The sequence below is a fragment of the Vipera ursinii genome (assembly GCF_947247035.1).
Source record: "Vipera ursinii genome assembly, chromosome: 6".
Classification (NCBI taxonomy): domain Eukaryota; kingdom Metazoa; phylum Chordata; class Lepidosauria; order Squamata; family Viperidae; genus Vipera; species Vipera ursinii.
Genome location: NC_139515.1, coordinates 89,661,307 through 89,680,491, shown reverse-complemented (window position 1 = coordinate 89,680,491; position 19,185 = coordinate 89,661,307). Strand labels below are relative to the sequence as shown.

Below are 19,185 nucleotides of genomic sequence, written 5' to 3'. Positions count from 1 at the left end.
AGTTTCTCCTTAATTCCAGGTTGCTTCTCTCTTTGCTCAGTTTCCAACCGTTGTTTCTCGCCCTTTCCTCTGGTGCTTTGGAGAATAATGTGACATTTCCCCCCCCCGCCTTGTGGAAGCCCCTCAAATATTGGAACTCTGCTATCATGTTTCTCCTATTTCTTCTTTTCTTCAGACTAGCCCAGGGGTAGGCAACCTCGGCTCTTTTATGACTCATGGACTTCAACTCCCAGTTGAAGTCCATGAGTCATAAAAGAGCCGAGGTTGCCTAGCCCTGGGCTAGCCAAACCCAAGCCCCGCAGCTGTTCTTGGTATGTTTTAATCTCGAGGCCTTGGATCACGTTAGTTGCTCTTCTTTGTACTTTTTCCAAACTCTCAACATCTTTTTTGTGATATGGTGACCAAAACTGGATGCAGGATTCCAGGTGTGGCCTTACTAGGGCTTTATAAAGCGGTACTAATACTTTGCGTGATCTTGATTCTGTGCCTCTGTTTATACAACCAAGGACTGTATTAGCTTTTCTGGCCGCTGCCGGACACTGCTGGCTTACGGCCAAGTGATCGTCCACTAGGACTCCAAGATCCCTCTCACAGTTACTGTGTTTGGGCCAGGTCTCGCCCAATCTGTACTTGTTCCTTTGGTTTTTCCCCTACTTAGGTGCAAAAACTTGCTTTTCTCCACATTAAGTATCATTTTGTTGAATATCCCAAAGGTGCTTTTTCAGGAGACAACTGGACTTTGTTCTTTCTTTGAAGATGTTTCACTTCTCGTTCAAGAAGCTTCTTCTGCTCTGACTGGATGATCATTTGCATCCTTTTAGAGTCGTTGAGGCCACTTGGAGGCTTATCTGTTTCCTCAGGGTCATCTGAGTAGTGCAAACGGGTGTGGAGCCTTCTCGGAGCTGCTGAAAGGACAGTGTTGGGGAGCTGTGCTTTCTGCAGGACGTTTTTCTGCCCTTTGTCCCTTCACGGTCGAAGAAGGGAACAGACTGTTAGGAGTGAGTCTGTGTTGTCTGCATCTCAAACTGAAGCACAAATGGTTCCTGGAGTCTGCATTTTCTTCTGGGAAGTCAAGCTCAGAGAGCACCAAGGACCCCACAATCCTCCTCCTCCTCCCACACCCCCGTCAATTCTAGCACTGATGAGGTAACCTAGTTTGGGTAATGAAATGCCTGCAAGAAAACAAGCCAGGGACCCCTCCATTCTCGGCCTCAGCGGCAGCATTTCTAGACCCTACCAACCTTTGCTTAGCTCTCTGGTGCTCCCGGTTCTATGACAGCAGGCAGCTCCACGAGAGGGTCCAGCCGGCCCCCAACCCAGCAGGGTCTCTGAGCTCCCCCGGCCCCTTCCCTCCCAAGCAAAGGGAGCCTCAGGCCAAGGCAGCTGTCCTGGCCAAGCCCCGCTGGGCCTCCAAATGCCGACAGCATTTTACAGTCAGTTTGTGGCAGGGCTTTTTATGCTGGATTTATTGCCATTTTTACTGTTGCATATTGTGCTGTATTCTGCACAGTTTTTAATTATCTTTCTAATGTTTGTAATTGATTTGTAGAGTGTCCATGGAATGGCAGTTAAGGGCGATCTAGAAGAACAGCAAGCAAACCAGCTCTGCATCCACAGATTGACCGGTAATTAAGTCGGTGGGAAGGAAGTCTCAAAGGAGGCAGAGTTGGGGGGGGGGGCTGGGACTTTGCCAGGCAAACTGGAACCCCCACCCCTACCCCCCAGCACAGAGGCATGTGGTTCTTGGTTCCCACAGTTAAGAAGCCACAGAAGAGGACCTCAGCTGCCTCCTCACCCAGATGTCCTGTGCTCACACACACACACACACACACACACACACACACACACACACAGAGTTAATTTAGTGTGTTTATTAATATTCCCCCGCACCTCCCTTCACCAAAAGCCCAGGACTGTCCCAATTAAGTCCAGCCACCAGCAGACCAAAGCTAGTCCACAAGGCACTCGCAAGAGGTTTCACGAGGCAAGAAAAGTCCAGAGTTCACAAAGCACGATCCAAGTCAAGCCACGGTGTCAATCCAAAGCACGGCAAGAATCACAACCACCAGAAAACACACAGCTAAGAAATGAACACGTTGTTCCCAGCATCGCTTTCTCTGTCTGCTGTGCCACATAGCCAGCTTCTGATGCAGCCCATCAAGAAGGGCGAGGCTGCCTCCTCGCAAGTCATCTGGCTGACCTCCTCTGCTCCTGCCTTTTCTCTGCCCTACGTGTTCTCGGATCAGGTGCAGCAGGCAGCTCCTCTTCCTCATCCCTGACCGGCTGCAGCTGCCTGCTTTCCCCACCTGGAGCCTCAGGGCTGTCCTGATGCAGCTGCACTTCAGCCGAATCCCTCTCGGATGGCTGCTTGGAGCCACTGAGCAACTCCCCTCCAGACATGCCCAGAACTGGTTCATCTTCCTCCAAGCTGACATCTGGGGGGGCGGGGTAATCAGGGGAAGTCATCACACATCCAAATTCATTCCCCAACACACAAATACTGGCAATCCTTGTGGGAGCTCCCAAAGGATCCAGCCAACTACCATGGGGGAGAGCTTTCTAAGGATCTCTTATGGAGACCACAGAATGAATGTGCTCCACAGCAGGTTCATGGAGCAGGGGGAGAAGCCCTCTGACCAGAAGTTCTTTTGATGGGACCTTCCATCCCCACAAGCTGGACCAAGAGAAAACTCTACCCAGGCATGGGAAGATCCCTGTAGCTCAACTGTTCCACCAGGTCCTGCCTTCCTCTCTTGCTGCCCTTCCTTCCCAGATGCTTCGCTCCAAGCACCAGCCCCTTGTTTGAAAACCCTTCAGAGAAGAGGACATTATTTTGTGATGGGACCAGGATTGATGGCCTGTCCACAGCCAGGAGGCTCATTCTTCTCCGGGCTTCTAAATATAGCTGCTGTGAGATGGCACTTAATGGAGCTGTCAGGCAGGAAGCAGGCATCCGGGCTGATGGATGTGAGAACGGAGGAGGAGGAGGAGGAGGAGGAGGAGGAGGAGGAGGAGGAGGAGGAGGAGGAGGAGGAGAAGGCCGAAGAGTCTCTCTGGAGAGAAAGGGATGGGGGGACTCCAAGATGCGGAGTGAGCAAAGGAGAGGAAGGTGCTGATCCAGCAAACTAACTGGAATGGTACCAGCTCCAACCAAGATTAATTCAAAGCACAGATTTAAAGAATGAGGATAGTCAACCAAAGGAAAAAGGGGCCAACTTGAAGCATCCATTAACATCCAGCTCCCCATCTCAGTTCTCAGGAAGGCCGTGCCCCCCCCTCCCCCAGGAGGCTCGCCGTGGTTAAATGCCTCATTTTTCAAGCTCTGCCATTTTTTCATCGCAAATTGTGCAGGCAGCCTGCAAAGCGCTGAACTCACTCGGTCTTTCGACATGGTAAGCCTGAAAGGAACAGATTCCTCCTGGGCTAAGCATTCACACCTTCACCCAGACCACTTTTCAGCTTTTTTTTCTTCCGCTTGTCCCCGTCTTACTGTTCCCCCAAACCCCCCAGGCCTGCCCGGTTAGCTAACAACCCCCAGTCTCTACAGAGCAGCTAACTGCAGAATCCATCACGAAACAGACTTCTAGCATCAGCGCCAAGCCGGGCGCAGGATCAGGCTGGCCCAAAGCTCTCGGGGCCGGTCTGCAGGCAGAGAACAGGAAGGACTGGTGGGGGGTGGGGAGGGGAGCAAGTTCTGCTATTCAGCCCCGGTGACTTTGGGGGGGGCCTTTGGAAAGGGGGGTCCAAGTCCACTAAGGACTCAAAAGGCCACTCCGGCATCTTACAGTGTCCCTAAAAACAGCCGACCACTTCTGCAGATCTTTGAGAAATGGCCCTGCGTCCATCTGTCTGTCTGTCTGTGCCTGCCTACATATCCATCCATCCATCCATCCACCCACAACGTGGCCGATGTACCATTTTCATTAATAAACACAAAACTAACTAACTAAACCAAGATACTAACGCTTAAAAGGGACGCAACAAGGATTTGTCATTTGCTATGCCAGCCAAAACAGCCTCCTTGCTCCTCTTGACGCTAAGCCACCAAATAAATAAAACATTTCTGCCCACTTTTTTTTTCAGTTGTCAAGAATCCAGTTTTGCAAGGGAACAGAAAAATCTGGGGTGCACTTAAATCAGATGCTATTAAAAATACTTTATTTTTAAAAGCACCTGTTCGTTGCTAATCAAGCACAAATAAAGACGAGTTGTGAATAAGTGATTAAATAAGCAGGAGGCTGATCCTGCAGGCCAAATGCAACAGTCACAAGGATTCAGCAGCCAGTCTGGGGACAGCTGTGCCCCCCAAAGGCTTGGGTGGAGAAGGGGGCCTCGGGGACAAGGCCCCCACGCAACGGGGCAGGAAGAGGGCTGGTTTTGCCTGCAGGAGGCAAGTCACATTACAGCAGCCTTTCTCCTACCAAGGGCGGACAGCTGGGCAGATGTGCCTGCCTAGAGAGGGACCTTAACAGAATGACAGAGTTAGAAGGGACCTTGGAGGTCTTCTAGTCCAGCCCCCCACTCAAGCAGGAGACCCTATCCCATTCCAGACAAATGGCTCTTCATTTGTCCATAAGAGGAGACTGGACTGGACAGCCTTTTGTCTGAAATGGGGTAGGGTCTCCTGCTTGAGCAGGGGGGGGGGTTGGACTGGAAGAGCTCCTTGTGATTCCAACACCCCCTCGGCCGCTTTGCTTTCAGTCGGCTACCTCCCTCTGCAGTCCTTTTTATGATGTGATGCTTAACACAACCAAGACCGCATGATAGTGGCAGCCATCTTGACTACTTGACTAAATCCTGGAGGCCTTGGATTTACGCAGGACCATCTACATCCGGTTCACCTGTACGCGACGCCCGTTTTAAAGTTCCCACTCCATTTTTAAAATCTCTCCCTCCTCCAATCCCCCTTTGAAGGGTGAACACGCAAGGTTGCCCATCCGTTGGGCTTCAATGAATTGGTCCTAACAATAAAACTGGACCGTGAGGGGCAGCCTTCCCACCTACACACGGACCCCCGAAGGCAGGGGAGGTCCAATCCTGCTCCATCCAACATCCCAGAGTCTGCTGAGAAGAGGACCACGTAGTCCTCTCTGAAACGGGCCCCTTTGCTCTGCGAAGAACAACTGGACAGAGGGAGCTTCTGGTCTGCAAAAGAGGACCAATGATCCCGTGTTCCATAAGCCACGGATGCCCAGAGGCTCCACGCTCTGGGCAAAGGGAGGTCGGCCCTGTCAGAAACTCCCACACATGGAGGCCTCTCTCCAAAGGCACTTCTGATTGCCACGCGGAGCTGTGAGAACGTAGATAATCAAGGATGCTTTGGTGTAATTAGTCAATGACTGACACCCCCAGTTTGCCAGGAGGCCTCCTCCCTGCAGGCAGCGCTCCCTGCCCTCACCCTGGGAGCAGAGCTGCGCTCCCTTCCTTCCCCTCCCGCATCTGCTGGGCCACCTGCTTCGGGGGTCCGTGCTCACCACAACAGGCCGACCACGGTCTCCTCTGTGGCAGCCCCTCAGGACCCAGGACCTTCTCCAGCTCCCCCCCCAGGACTTAGCCCCGTCCTAAGAGTCAGACACGGCCGGGCAGGGGAAACGCTTAGCCTTTCTCTTGCTTTTATATCCCACACCCGCTTCCGAAGGACCCCACCCCCACGGCTTTCAGCCGACATTCCCAACCCAGACCCGTCTTTGAAGGTGCAGCTATTTTGGCTTCTCCAATATTCCTCTTTGAACTACGGTGCTGGAGAAGACTCCTGCGAGTCCCTTGGACTGCGAGGCGATCAAACCGGTCAGTCCTAGAGGAGATCAACCCTGACTGCTCTTTAGAAGGCCAGATCCTGAAGCTAAAACTCAAATCCTTTGGCCACCTAATGAGAAGGAAGGACTCACTGGAGAAGAGCCTCATGCTGGGAAAGATCGAGGGCAATAGAAGAAGGGGACGACAGAGAATGAGGTGGCTGGATGGAGTCACTGGAGCAGGAGGCGTGAGCTTAAAGGGACTCCAGAAGATGGTCGAGGACAGGAAGGCCTGGAGGAACATTGTCCATGGGGCCGCGATGGGTCGGACACGACTTCGCAGCTAACAACAACACAACAACAATATTCCTCTCCAAGGATCACATGTCACCTATTATTTTTCTAGCGGTATTTGCATATCTAAGTTTCTCCGGCAATTTCCCCAGCCTTAGTAAACCTGGCGAGGTAGAGATATCTGCTTGTCCTGAGGTTGGCTGCCTTTTTTTGTGTGGCTTTTTTTGCCGTTTACGTACAACCTGCAATTGTTCAATCTATTTTCTCCGTCCAATGCAACCGCTTCTATCTCTGTCAGGTTAATTTTCAAATCCATATTCCTCGTTGCCTCATCCGGCTATCGAACCGTCCACCCAGCGCTACTTCTCAGATAATGACGCCGCTTCACACAAAGGCCAAAGCCTGCGTCCCTCCATCTGCCCAGCCCAGATGCCCTGAAGGCCACTGCAAACCTTCCTGAAACATTTCCCACCCATACAGCAATCAAGAGACTGGCCACATCTTTCTCCCTCTTCAATATTCTGCTTGTTTTCTTGCACGCTTTACTGGTGTCGCTCGTCGCTTTCGGCAATCCGTGTTCAGACTGACACCAAATTCCCCATTAATTCAAATCTATTCACAGGATAATAGAATGGAGGGTCATGGAGGTCATCTGCGCAACCCCCATGCGGGGCAGGAACCAACAGCTCCTTTACCCACCCCAGGAGACCCCACCTCATCCTAAGACAGGGGTCTTCAAACCTGGCCTTTTATGACTTGCGGACTTCAACTCCCAGGCATGCGTGCCTGGCTGAGGAATTCTGGGAGTTGAAGTCCGCAAGTCATAAAAGGCCAAGTTTGAAGACCCCTCTCCTAAGACAACATACACATCGTTGTGTGGCTCTCAGTTAAGGACCTGTTTCTGATATCCGACCAAAATCTTATTTCTTATAATTTCAACCCTCCGTTCCACATCCTGAAACAACTGTGAGCATTGCTGCCCAGCAGCTCTTCTCATACTTGAAGACCCTCATCGTGTCTTCCCACCATCTTCTCTTCCCTAATATCCTCAAATGTTCCTCGTACATTTTTCTTTCCTGCAGCCTAATAATTGGATGCGTTCCACTTTACTAAAATCCACCCAAACTTGTGCTTTCCAGAACTGGATGAAATATTCTAGGTGGGGTCTGACCAACACCCAATAGAGAAGAGGATGGCACCTTTTAGACAGGTAGATAGAGCTGAAGTCCACAAGTCTTAAAGTTGTCAAGGTTGCAGACCCCTGGTATAGACCTACACCCTGACATATAAGTAACATGTAAATATTAACCACAATTTCTGCCACTCACAGCAGATTCCCTCCCCAGCCCCTCGGTGTTGTCTTTGATTTTCTGATCCACCCGAAGGACTTGGCCTTTGTCCAGGTTGAAATCCATCCTGTGGCTTTCTATCCAGAGTTCCCGCCTCTCAAGACACTCGTGGATCTTGATGCCGTCCTTCATGAGGTCTGCGGTCTCCAATACATGTGTGGCATCTGCAGACTTAACGATCCTGTTTCTTAATTCCTCACCAGGCGTTTCTAGATGCCCGTTGCACAGCACAGGGCCTACAAATGGAGACTCGCAGTGTGTCGCGAACACTTCCTGCCAACTTTTTCTGCCGAGCCTTTGGTCTTACGCTCCCTGCCTAGGCGCCTTCAGCCAGCCCTGCGTCTCTAGCGCGATCCTGCACACGTCTGTCTGTGCTTGACTCTCTGGGGGCTCTCGACGAGAAGCTCTGCTAAAGTCAAGTTAAGCTACCCTTCCGGTCATTATTATAAAGGTCACTATCACAAACATTGTAAGATCCACGGCAGTGTTGGTCAACCTGAGCAACTTGCAGTGGACTTCAACTCCCAGAATTCCCCAGCCAACCACAACACTCCTTGGGGGAGCATCACTGCTAACAAACATGTTGAACATGTTAAAAAGACTAAGACATACGAAGAACGGCTGCAGGAATCGGGCAGGGTCACTCTAGAGAAAAGAAGGACCAGGGGGGACATGATAGCAGCCTTCCAATATCTCAGGGGCTGCCACAAAGAAGAAGAGCGGGGTGGGAGGGTGTCAAGCTATTCACCAAAGCACCAGAGGGCAGGACAAAAAACAAAGGTTGGAAACTGATCAAAGAGAGAAGCAACCTGGAATTAAGGAGAAACCTCCTGACAGTGAGGACAATCGAGCAGTGGAACAGAAGTTGCCTCTTGAAGCTGTGGGTGCTCCATCACTGGAGGTTTTTAAGAGAAGACTGGACAGCCATTTGTCTCAAATTATGTAGCGTCCCCTGCCTGAGCAAGAGGTTGGACTAGAAGACCTCCAAGGTCCCTTCCAGCTCTATTCTGATTGGCTGAAATTGAGCCCTGATTTGACCACACGGGGAAAGGGTGGCTGAAGACAGAACCGCAGGGTTGCGTCACTTGCGCTCAGCCAGTGCTAGCCAAACGCAGGCTCTACATTCCCACCTCTGCCGGAAGAAGGCAGCTTGGCGAGGGGAGCTGATGCAGCCCCCCAGCTTGATGGTGGCAGGAGGCAATGGAGGAGGAGGAGGAGGAGGAGGAGGAGGAGGAGGGATCCTGCCCACACTCACCCAGCCACCCTGAGAAGCAACAATCCAGCAGTGCAAAGCTGCAGGGGGGTTCCAGAATGTGCTGAAACATTTTGTGCCCAGAAAAGAGGGGGCTCCCGGAAGGAGGGGAGAGGGGCTGGGGGCTGAAATGAAAGCCAGGCAGTGTGCAAAAATGTGCTGTGTACAGACGGGAGCTTCAGCACCAATAAAGGGGAATATTTGTAGCTCAGGATTGAACAGTGGGGGGTCCTTGGTGCTCTCTGAGCATGGTTGTTTTCTTGAAGACGTTTCACAGCCCAAACTAGGGAACATCATCAGTGCTGGAAGGGGGGATGTTTCCAGAAAGGAGAAGGAAGAGGAGGAGCAGAGCAGGACGACCGTGGGGTCCTTGGGGCTCTCTAAGCGGGGTTGTTTTCTTGCAGACATTTCATGACCAAACTAGGAACATCATCAGAGCTAGTCGGCATCCTAACCAGATGCCTCCTTAACCAGAACCAGAGCAGGAAAGCATTGGGTAGTGCAAGAGTAAATCGGGGCTCAAGATAGAGGCAGGAAGAGGGCTCAAGTGGGGAAGTGGCCTTGAGTCCTTGCGTAGCCACAAGAGGCATTAGTCTCAACACCCCTCCTCTCCCCCTCAGTTCCATGGAACCTTATCTGGTGGTCCCCGGGGGACAGCAAGCAGTCTGGGGAGATTCCTGCAATATAGGCGGAAGTCAATAAAGTTGCTGACTTGGATCTTTCACGAGTGGATCTGGTCACTTGTGCCGGACAGTTCCCGGGCTCCAGCTCCGCTTTGCACCCGGTTTAGCACGGCCAGCTAGGTTGGCTCAGGGTCATCTATGGAAAGACCCAGGGACAGTCGCTAAGCATCACTCAACGGAGTGATCTGAGGCAGCAAATCTTCTGGATGGACAAAGGAAGTCCATCTTCATGGAAGATGTTTTACCACCGGCAGACTGGATGAGTCAACTTTCTGATGGAGACTTCTGGCAGTCAAACACTGCACCAAAACTCCAGAATGGCCGGCGAGATACAGATGAATAAAACCAGCTCTGAGGGTGGAGGCTCATTCTCCAGTTTCCGAAAGTCTCGTTACCAGGCTAGGTAACGTCTTCAGCGGCGTTCAGGGGATGTCTGTGTCAGCGTTCTTCGGCTTATAAGGGCTTCAGGTGTGGCCAGTAGGTCTTGTGATGAGGAAGTCACGCCAGATAAGTCACGTCAGGTGAGGGTCTTGTGATGGGTCAGAAGACCCTCACCTGATGTGAGCCTCATCTGAGGTGACCTCCCCATCACAAGACCTACTGATCACACCAAGGCCTTATAAGCAGAAGGAAGCCAACACTGGCATCCCCTGAACGCCGCTGAAGATGTTACCTACCTTCTGAAACGTTCAGAAACCAACCAGAAGCTCGGTGAACAAACTCCACCCTCACCCAACACCCGAGCTACAGATATCCACCACTGTTATCCCACCACCTTTCTCCCACATCACCAGCCACCTGCAGCAGCTTGGAAGGTAGTTTATCATCCCAAGGTAAAAGGGAGTTGGGGGGAAGGGATGGGTCCACAGTGAAGGGATGGACTCTCACAAAGGTCTCCCAGCTTCAAGTCCTGTCCGACACGGTTGCTCCCTGGTGGGACTTCCCATGATGGGGAAAAACAAGATCTTGAGCTTCTGGAGAGAAATATGAATATACACCAGTAAAGCTGGCGCCTGGGTGGTTGGTGGAAAGGAAGAAAGTCCGGCGGGTAGGCTGATGGGCCAGGAAGTGGGAAGGGTGTGGGAAGCCCATATTCCACAGGTTGGTGATATCAGCCCTTGTCAGGAAAGAAGTACTCCATGGTTACAAAGTGTAACAAGAGAATCTCAATATCCTTATATTAATCAAGATGGGGCCACCTTGAGTTTGTTCCTCACCCGCTCCTGACTTTCTGAAGTAAGTAGACGTCTTCCTGATGACTGTGGCGTCACCTTCTTCAAGGTCATCTCCTGCTCTTTTAGAGCAGGCTGATAAAGTTTGCTCTGCCTCCTGAATATCGAGGAGTTCCACCACAAACAGTCAGGAGCCAGATTCTGCCTGCAATCCAGGTCCAAATGTCCACGGAGAGCAGTGCCACGGCCACCTCAACGGCCAATAAAGCCTCAGAGAAAGAATCTTTTCTCCATCTCAGTCCAGCACAGGGGTAGGCAACCTCGGCTCTTTTAGGACTCGTGGACTTCAACTCCCAGAATTCCTGAGCCAGCATGGCTCAGCTTGGAAACCTCTCCCTTTTCCCTCAGCATGGCTGGCTCAGGAATTCTGGGAGTTGAAGTCCACGAGTCCTAAAAGAGCCGAGGTTGCCTACCCCTGGTTCAGCATCTCCGAACAAAACCCTCCTGCTCCACAAGATTTACAGCTGTCCTCAGGACATATAAAACAGCTTTGCAGTCCACGAAAACACCGTCTCACCGGTACCCACAGAGCTTCATGCTTTGTCTTGCTTCTAGCCTCCCCCACCCCAGAACCCGCTGTTATGGCCCCGGTGCCGTCTCATGGTCAACAGAGAACCCTGTGTGTGGCGCTTCCCCTCAAGTACACGACTGAAAGCGCGCTTGTCCTAAGCACCCTACGGAAGTTCATGGAGGATCTGCTTCCTCTTTTCCTCTCACACGTGTCAGATGTAACACACACAGGACCCAGAGAGCTGGGAGCCTGCTTCCTCTTTCTAGCTTGCAACCTTGCCAGGGTGAGCAGCCTGGGCACTGGTATCTCTTAGCCTTCGGCGGGGAGCAGATGTTCCTCGATTCAGTAGGTCCCCTGGACCCAAAAAGGCACCCGACTTGGTTGTTCCTTTCAATGGACCAGAAATATCCCAGGGGCACCAATCTACCCTATAGGTGTGTCGCTAGGGGGAATTGGGGAAAGTTACCGGGGGGGGGGGAGGAGAGAGATTTAAGAGGAAAGAGATGGAGAAGGACAGGGATTGTCCATCAGGATGAGGAGCAATAAAATTTCCTCCGCTAAGGGCAGAAGATCAGTTACTGAACACCAAAAAAGAAGCTGGCCTCATCATGAGGTCCAGCAGCCTGGAGCCCGTCTTGTGAAGGCAGCCTCTAGGGCCAGAGGAAGCCAACGATCTGTCATGGGGCACCCCATTCTTGGATGCCTCCCTTTCTTCTCCCCCCGGAAAGGGACTTTCTTACCTGGCCGGGCGTCAAACTGCCGCATCTGCACCTCCTCCACGCATTCTGCGGGGAACCATCCCGTCCGTCCTTTCACACTTCCTTCCCAGAAGCCCCCTTCTCCAATGCTGAGCACTGCGGGGAAAATGGGGAGGGGACAAGAGTCAGATCCATCAAGGCTGATCATGGGCTGCTCCCCCCTCCCGGGTGCCCACCCGAGACCCCCGCAGACCTCTCACTTCCCACAACCTTCCCGTTTTTCCACTCACGGGCCTGTTAACAGAATTACGGTTCAAAATTGTATGAATTTTCACCTCTGTGGAAATCTGCATCCATTTCGGTTTGTATTTTTGTAAGCTACCCCCTCTTGCAAGTACTTTTATATTGCCCAGCCCTAGCCCCTTAACGTGCCAAGTTACACAATGCTTCCCCTGCTCGAACCAATTCCATTTTGCTCCAAAAAAGGCATTTTCTGATTGAACGGCACCAAAAAATTTCCAACAACTCCTAAAGAGAACATCGGTTTCCCGGTTGCACAACAGGCCGGGAAGTGTGGGCCTTGACCTCTGAATGGAGCCAGCTGCCCCGTCGCAGCTCCAGCCTCTCTGCTTTCCGGCCCCGAAGGGCCTGGGCTGGTCCAGTGTGCCCCCCCCCAACACTTGAGAGTCAAGGCACCATCCAGATCCTGGCTAGGGCCAGGTGTGGACGGTGCACAGAGAATTCTGGGGTTCACATGGCTGGCTGGGTAATTCTGGGAGTTGAGGTCCACAGGTTTTAAAATTGCCAAGATTGGACCCCCGTTTAAAACCTTGGTAGCTCCCACCCTGGCAGACTCTATACCAGGGGTAGACAACCTTGGCTCTTTTATGACTCGTGGACTTCAACTCCCAGAATTCCTCAGCCAGAATAGCTGGAAACCTCTCTTTGCCCTCAGCATAGCTTTATACAGAACCTCCCCAGGGAGTGTTAAAAACCTAACAACAGAAGCTTAAGATTGCAAATACATGAAGGTCACCCACCCCTTAACCTAAGCTCCGAAGGTCCCTCTTCGGCTGTGCTGAAATGCCAATAGATAATTTTGTCAGCCCAGAAACACCTCTGGGGGGAGCGTCTTTCATAAAATGGGGCTGCCCTTTTGAGGGACTCCCAAAATCCCCCCGTTGGCATGCAAATGACTGAAGCAGCAGCAAAAACACCTGCAGAAATGCCAATGCAATCCTGCCCTGCGTTAACAGAGGGATATGTCAAGGTATTAAATAGCTGAACAGCTTAGGTAATGGTGTAATGTAATGTAAGATGGATGATGCGATGATAGGAATGACTCAGCAGGGACCTTGTCTGTGTCTGTATCCCTTTAAGAGCCCGAGTATAAAAGGGAAGGCTTTTGCTGGGGTCTCTCTCTCTCCCTCTCTCTCTTGTCTGTTACCTGCTGTGGCTGCTGTGTGTTGGGGTTTGCTATATTACCACATTTATGTATATTGTTCCTGGTGTATGGTATTTGTAGATAGTGTACGATAAACCACCATTTAATATGGGCCACTGTTTACTGTATTTACTCCTGGGTTATCTCAGCGCAATAAGACTGTGCATGCTCTGACAGAATACAGTCAAGATGACATGAAGATTTAGTACTGTTTTAGAATGCCTTGTTTGGCTAGACCACACTTGGAAAACAGCATCCAGTTTTGGTTGCCACGATACAAAACAGATGCTGAGACTCTAGAAAGAGCAACAAAGATGATTAGGGAGCCGGAGGCTAAAACATACCAAGAACGGTTGCAGGAATTGGGTATGTCTAGTCTAATTAAAAGAGGAGTGACAGGATAGCATCTTCCAATATTCGAGGGACTGCCACAAAAAAGAGGGGCGGGGTCCACCTATTCTCCAAAGCACCTGAAGGCAGGACAAGAAACAAGTGTTGGAAACTGACCAAAGAGAGAATCAACCTGGAATGAAAGAGAGACTTCCTAACAGTGAGGACAATTAACCAGCGGAACAGCTGGCCTCCAGAAATCGTGGCTGCTCCATCACTGGAGGCTTTTAAGAAGAGACTTGACAGCCACTGGTCTGAAATGCTATAGATTCTCCTGTTTGAGCAAGGGGTTAGACTAGAGGACCTCCAAGGTCCCTTCCAGTTCTGTTACTCTGGTTCTGTAGAGATTGTCCTTCTTTGGGTCCAACTGCCCAGATTTGTTCGACTGGGGCCAGCCAACAACAGCTTCTAACTTGAGAATACACACCTGGAGGTTAGAAGTACGCTACAATAACAAGCAAAAGGGCTCCTATCAATACCCTGAAAATAAAAGGGAGGGGAAAGGAACAGGATAACAGCTGCTGGATGAAGAGAGAAAAATGCTGTCCCGTATCAAAGAACTACTCAATTATTCTGGTTCGGCCGCCTTCATCCCCAACGATGCATTCCACTTGAGAATTGCAAAGAGCCGAGAAACAGAAATAGGATGGGAAGGCTTCGCTCTTGGAAGGAATTGATGTCCCCAGAGCAAGAAACATCTAGCACAGGGGTGTCAAACTCAATTTCATGGAGGGACGCATCAGCATTGCAGTTACCCTCGGGGGGGGGGGGTATGGCCAGGGTGGGCGTGGCCTACTGGGTGGGTGTGGCTAGAGTGCGTATGGCCTAGTGGGTGGGCGTGGCCAGCTCTACATCATTCGCATCAAGGGTGCCTGTGGGGGCCTGGGCAGGAGTGGGGCAGATCTGAGGGTCTCTGGCAGAAGGAGGGTCTCTGGGCCAGGGCAAAGGCAGTCGGGGCCGTTCCCTCACTGTTTCCAGGATGGCTTCGCGGGCCGCGTGAAACCACTTCGCGGGCCGGATCCGGCCCCCGGGCCTTGTGTTTGACATGTCTGATCTAGCAGCTCAAATCCAGCCAGTGTAAGATAGATACCCGGGGACTTTCTGGACCAGATTATAAAAAGATGGGTTTTGCAAGCCCCTTGAAAATAATGCAGCAATCGCCAGAAATCAGCATTGATTTCTCCCGAAATGTTTAGTCACAGTAGATGCTCACTATTGGATTGGATCAGTTCCTTAATAGATTGTCGGTACTCAGAAAGTCATAATATAACTTAACTCTGGCAAAGCATTTGATGTGTCAATTAGCAAGCTGATTAAAGGTAGGCTAGATGGCATGTCAACTGTCTGATAGTGGGTTAAAAATTGGTACTCACAATGTAATCATCAACAACTCTTGATTACATTAGGGAGAGGCACACAAAATTAGTTCTCGCACCAGATGAGAAAATATAAGGAACAAATAGTTGTGAAAGGGATCTTGGAATCCTAGTGGACAATCATTTAAACATGAGCCAGCTGTGTGCAAAAAAGGCCAACGCAGCCCTAGGATGCATCAACAGAGGGATGGAATCGAGATCACGTGAAGTATTAATACCACTTTACAAGGCCTTGGTAAGGCCACACTTGGAATCCCGCATCCAGTTTTGGTCACGATGTAAAAAAGATGTTGCGACTCTAGAAAGAGCGCGGAGAAGACCAACAAAGATGATCAGGGGACTGGAGGGTAAAACATATAAGGAACGGTTGCTGGAATTGGGCATGTCTAGTTTAATGAAGAGAAGGACCAGGGGGTGACAGGACAGCAGCCTTCCAATATTTAAGGGGCTGCCCCAGAGAAGAGGGGGAGGGTCAAGGTATTCTCCAAAGCACCCGAAGGCAGGACAAGAAGCAACAGTTGGAAACTCATCAAGGAGAGAAGCAACCTGGAACTAAGGAGGAATTTCCCGACAGTGAGAAAAATTAACCACTGGAACAACCTGCCTCTAGAAGTTGTGGGTGCTCCATCACTGGAGGTCTTTAAGAAACTGGGCAGCCACTGGTCTGGAATGGTATGGTCTCTACTGCTCGAGTAGGGGGTTAGACTAGAAGACCTCCAAGCTCCCTTCCAGCTCCATTCTGATTGACCTCTGTGCTGATCAAGGGGTTGACCTCAAGGATCGTTCCCACTTTCCTGTGCTGCCAGATCCCTTGGCTAAATCCAGTGGGGCAGAGCAGGCGGTGCTGGTGCAGCCCTTTTGCCAGTCTGATTGTGCATCAGTGCAGAGAACAGCCGGATTAAGAGTCAGCATTCTCCTTTCTCAGTCTGATATATTCCTAATTAAGCCCCTAGTGCTGTTCCCTCGGATTGGCTCAAGCGAGGCTCCTGGCAAGACCTTGCAAGCCGAAAGGCCTTGGAGGGGAGGGCCCCCCCTCAGATAAACGCCTGCAATTATTGCCTCGACCATCCTGAGATGGAGGAAGAGTCCACGTGTGGAGAGGGGGGGACACCAACTCGGTGCAGCCACGTTCCAAGCTGCATTCGGCCATCGATCACGGGGTGCTAATGGCTGCAGCAAAGGCAGGGCCCCGTCCTCCGCAGGCAGAAGGACGCTCTGCGGAGCAGCAGCTGGCAGGCAAAGGGAGGGAGCCAAGCGTCCCAGCGCCAACCCGGCCTCCTCTTCTCCCACCATGACCAGCAACACTTGCACAAGGGGCAGGGCTGGAGGGGGGGGGAAAACAGAGGCTGGCCCAGCCATCCAGATCTTTCCCAGACGGACGGACCTCAGCGGTCCAATCCACTGGACTTTTTAAAGGAGAGATGGCACAGAGAGGTCATCTCCTGTCTCCTTAAACAGAATAACAAGACTCAGAAGGGAGACTGGGGGTCTCCCAGCCCAACCCCTCGCTCAAGCAAGAGACCCTCTTCCCTTCCAGACAAAGGGCTGTCCACTCTCTCCAGTGGAGCACCCACAGCTTCTGGAGGCAGGTGTTCCCACTGGATGACCGTCCTCGCCGTCAGGAAATTTCTCCTTCGTTCCAGCTTGCTTCTCTCCGTGGTCAGTCTCCCTCCGTCAGTTCCGATCTTAAACGGAAGGTCTGGGCAGTCCTTGGGCTTGTGGACTCCTGCAACACCCTGGCAGTGGGTGAGGGGGAGGCCCTCTGCCCCCTCCCCGGACCCTCAGTGCAAAGGGGCTGTTTTTCAGCGCGGTGATCTCTCTTTTCGTTGCAGGTCTCCGCACACGGACGGCCCCCTCGGAGCAAGCCAGATTATGCAGAAAAGAAGCAACGCGATGCAGCAAGCCGGAGAAAGGAGAGGCCGCTGAGAAGGGACCAAATCAGGCTTAATCAACGCCATTCACTCGCCCTCCCCAGCCCTCTTCATCTACTGGCGCACCTGCTCCCTTCTGTTCAAAGCCGTGTGTGTGTGTGTGTGTGTGTGTGTGGTTTTGCTCCCACCCACTCCTGTAAGACACACAAGGAGGACTTTGGGATCTGCAGCCTTAACAAAAAGGGCTGGGCTGGAATGAGCCCTTTTACTACCCAATTTTTGCCCGCACGATTTCCGTTCCTTCCCGGGGCTTGGGCGAGGGGCCAAGGCGGCAAGTGGAAGAACGGGCAGTATAATCTTCAGGAGACCAAAGGGGCATCTGGAGGGCTGGTGCCAACACCCTCCCCCGGAGAGCCAGGGGTCTCGGGGCTTCTGTGCCAGAGCTGGAAGCCTCTTGAGACGGCACCAGAGTGAAGATAGGGTGGGTGTACCAGGAACCTGGCGGGGAGGAGAGCCATGTAACAGAAGGACAGACTTGGGACCTTGGAGGTCATTTAGTCCAACCCCCTGCTCAAGCAGGAGACCCTCTACCATCCCCAGACCAACGGCTGTCCAGTCTCTTCTTCAAAACCTCCAGGGTTGAGGCACCCACAGCTTCTGGAGGCCGGCTGTTCCAGTGGTTAATTGCTCTCCCTGCCAGGAAATTCCTCCTTACTTCCTGGCTGCTTGCACCCTTGATGAGTCTCCACCCTTTGCCTCTTGCTCTGCCCTCAGGTGCTTAGTCAGGGTTACGTGGTCATCCCAGCAGACAAATTCTGCCGGAAGGTCCAGCAAAATTCTCCTGCCCACAGAATCACAGCAGTGGGCAGGAGGCAGTTGGATGCTTTTAAGAAGAGACCGGACACCCATTTGTCTGAAAGGACATAGCGTTTCCTGCCTGAGCAGGGGGCTGGACTAGAAGACCTCCCGGGTCCCTTCCAACTCTTGATTCTATTCTATTCTATTCTATTCTATTCTATTCTATTCTATTCTATTCTATTCTATTCTGTTCTGTTCTGTTCTGTTCTGTTCTGTTGTTCTGTTCTGTTCTATTCTATTCCAAATTCTATTCTATTCCAAATTCTATTCTGTTCTGTTCCAAATTCTGTTCTATTTCATTCAATTCCATTTCATATTTTCTATTCTGTTCTGTTCTATTCTATTCTATTCTATTCTATTCTATTCTATTCTATTCTATTCTATTCTATTCTATTCTATTCTATTCTATTCTATTTTGTTATTCTTATTCTATTCTCTATCCAAATGAAATGCAGGAGGAGCCCCTGGCAAGGGGAGTGGATGGGGGGGGGAATTACAAGGGTGAGAAAGAGCTCCCCGTTTCCTTGCCTGGTGCTGAAGGTACCAAGCTGGGAGAATCAGAGCCAGGAGCCACAGCAAAAGGTATTTTCTGTCCCACTCACTGTGCAATTTCTTAAGACTAATCACTACAGACTTCCAGAGAGCAACTGAACATTGTAAAAGGAAAGAAAAAAGGATGATTGGAAAATATGCAGGGTTTGCAAAATCTGGGAGACTGCTTTTATCTGCATTAATTTACCTCAAAACTGTACAAAAATTGGCACTGCATTTCGGGGGGGGGGGAGGAAAGAAAGAAAAGATAATCAGGACAGATTACTATTGCTCAAACACGAGTAATGAATGATTTAAGTGAATAATTAGAGGACTCACAAAAGGGAATTTAGGAAAAAGTCGTTCCCGCCATCCCGAATGGACGGCTCAGAAACTCTGCTTACTTACGCAGAATTTATTCTGCTTGCCCGGCAACCGATTTACTGACACAGAACCCATAACACTGGCCTGAGCTGCTGGGGATCGTGGGTCACCCCAAATTAGCTGCACCCCTGCACGCCTCTCCTGTGTTGGCAAGAGGGATCTCTAGCAGGCTGAAAAGAGCAGGGGCCGAGCCCAAATCGGGTGTGCTGCCGATGCTCCCCACAGATGCCGACAGAAACAAGGAGGCAGGGGGGGAGGAGCTTCAAAGCCCACCTTAGATCTGCCCGGGATCCCACCGGTCAGCCCTGCCAGGTAGGCCAGGAGAGGCCCTCCCTCCGCGGGAGGGAGAGACCTGTTTGGAGCGAGATCTGCTCCCCCTCTTCCTCCTTATACAGGCGGTCCTCGACTTACGATGGCTCACTTAGTGACCGTTTGAAGTTAGAAGGGCCCTGAAAAAAGTGACTCAGGGCCGTTTTTCGACCATTACAGTGTCCCCGTGGTCACGTGATGAAGATTCAGGCACTCGGCAACCGACTCACATTTACGATGGTCGCAGTGTGTCCCAGGGTGTGTGTGT

The 19,185-nt window shown here is 51.4% G+C and overlaps 1 protein-coding gene across 1 annotated transcript in view; it reads right to left on the bottom strand.

Annotated features, from left to right (window-relative positions):
* The window catches only part of SHANK3 (SH3 and multiple ankyrin repeat domains 3), a gene marked incomplete at both ends in the record, with an annotated part of 484,200 nt that overhangs the window by 65,832 nt on the left and 399,183 nt on the right, over nt 1-19,185 (bottom strand). Inside the window, one exon of the mRNA XM_083365407.1 lies at nt 11,797-11,910. Within this exon, the coding sequence (XP_083221533.1) occupies nt 11,797-11,910 (114 nt within the window). The remainder of the gene's footprint in view (nt 1-11,796; nt 11,911-19,185) is intronic.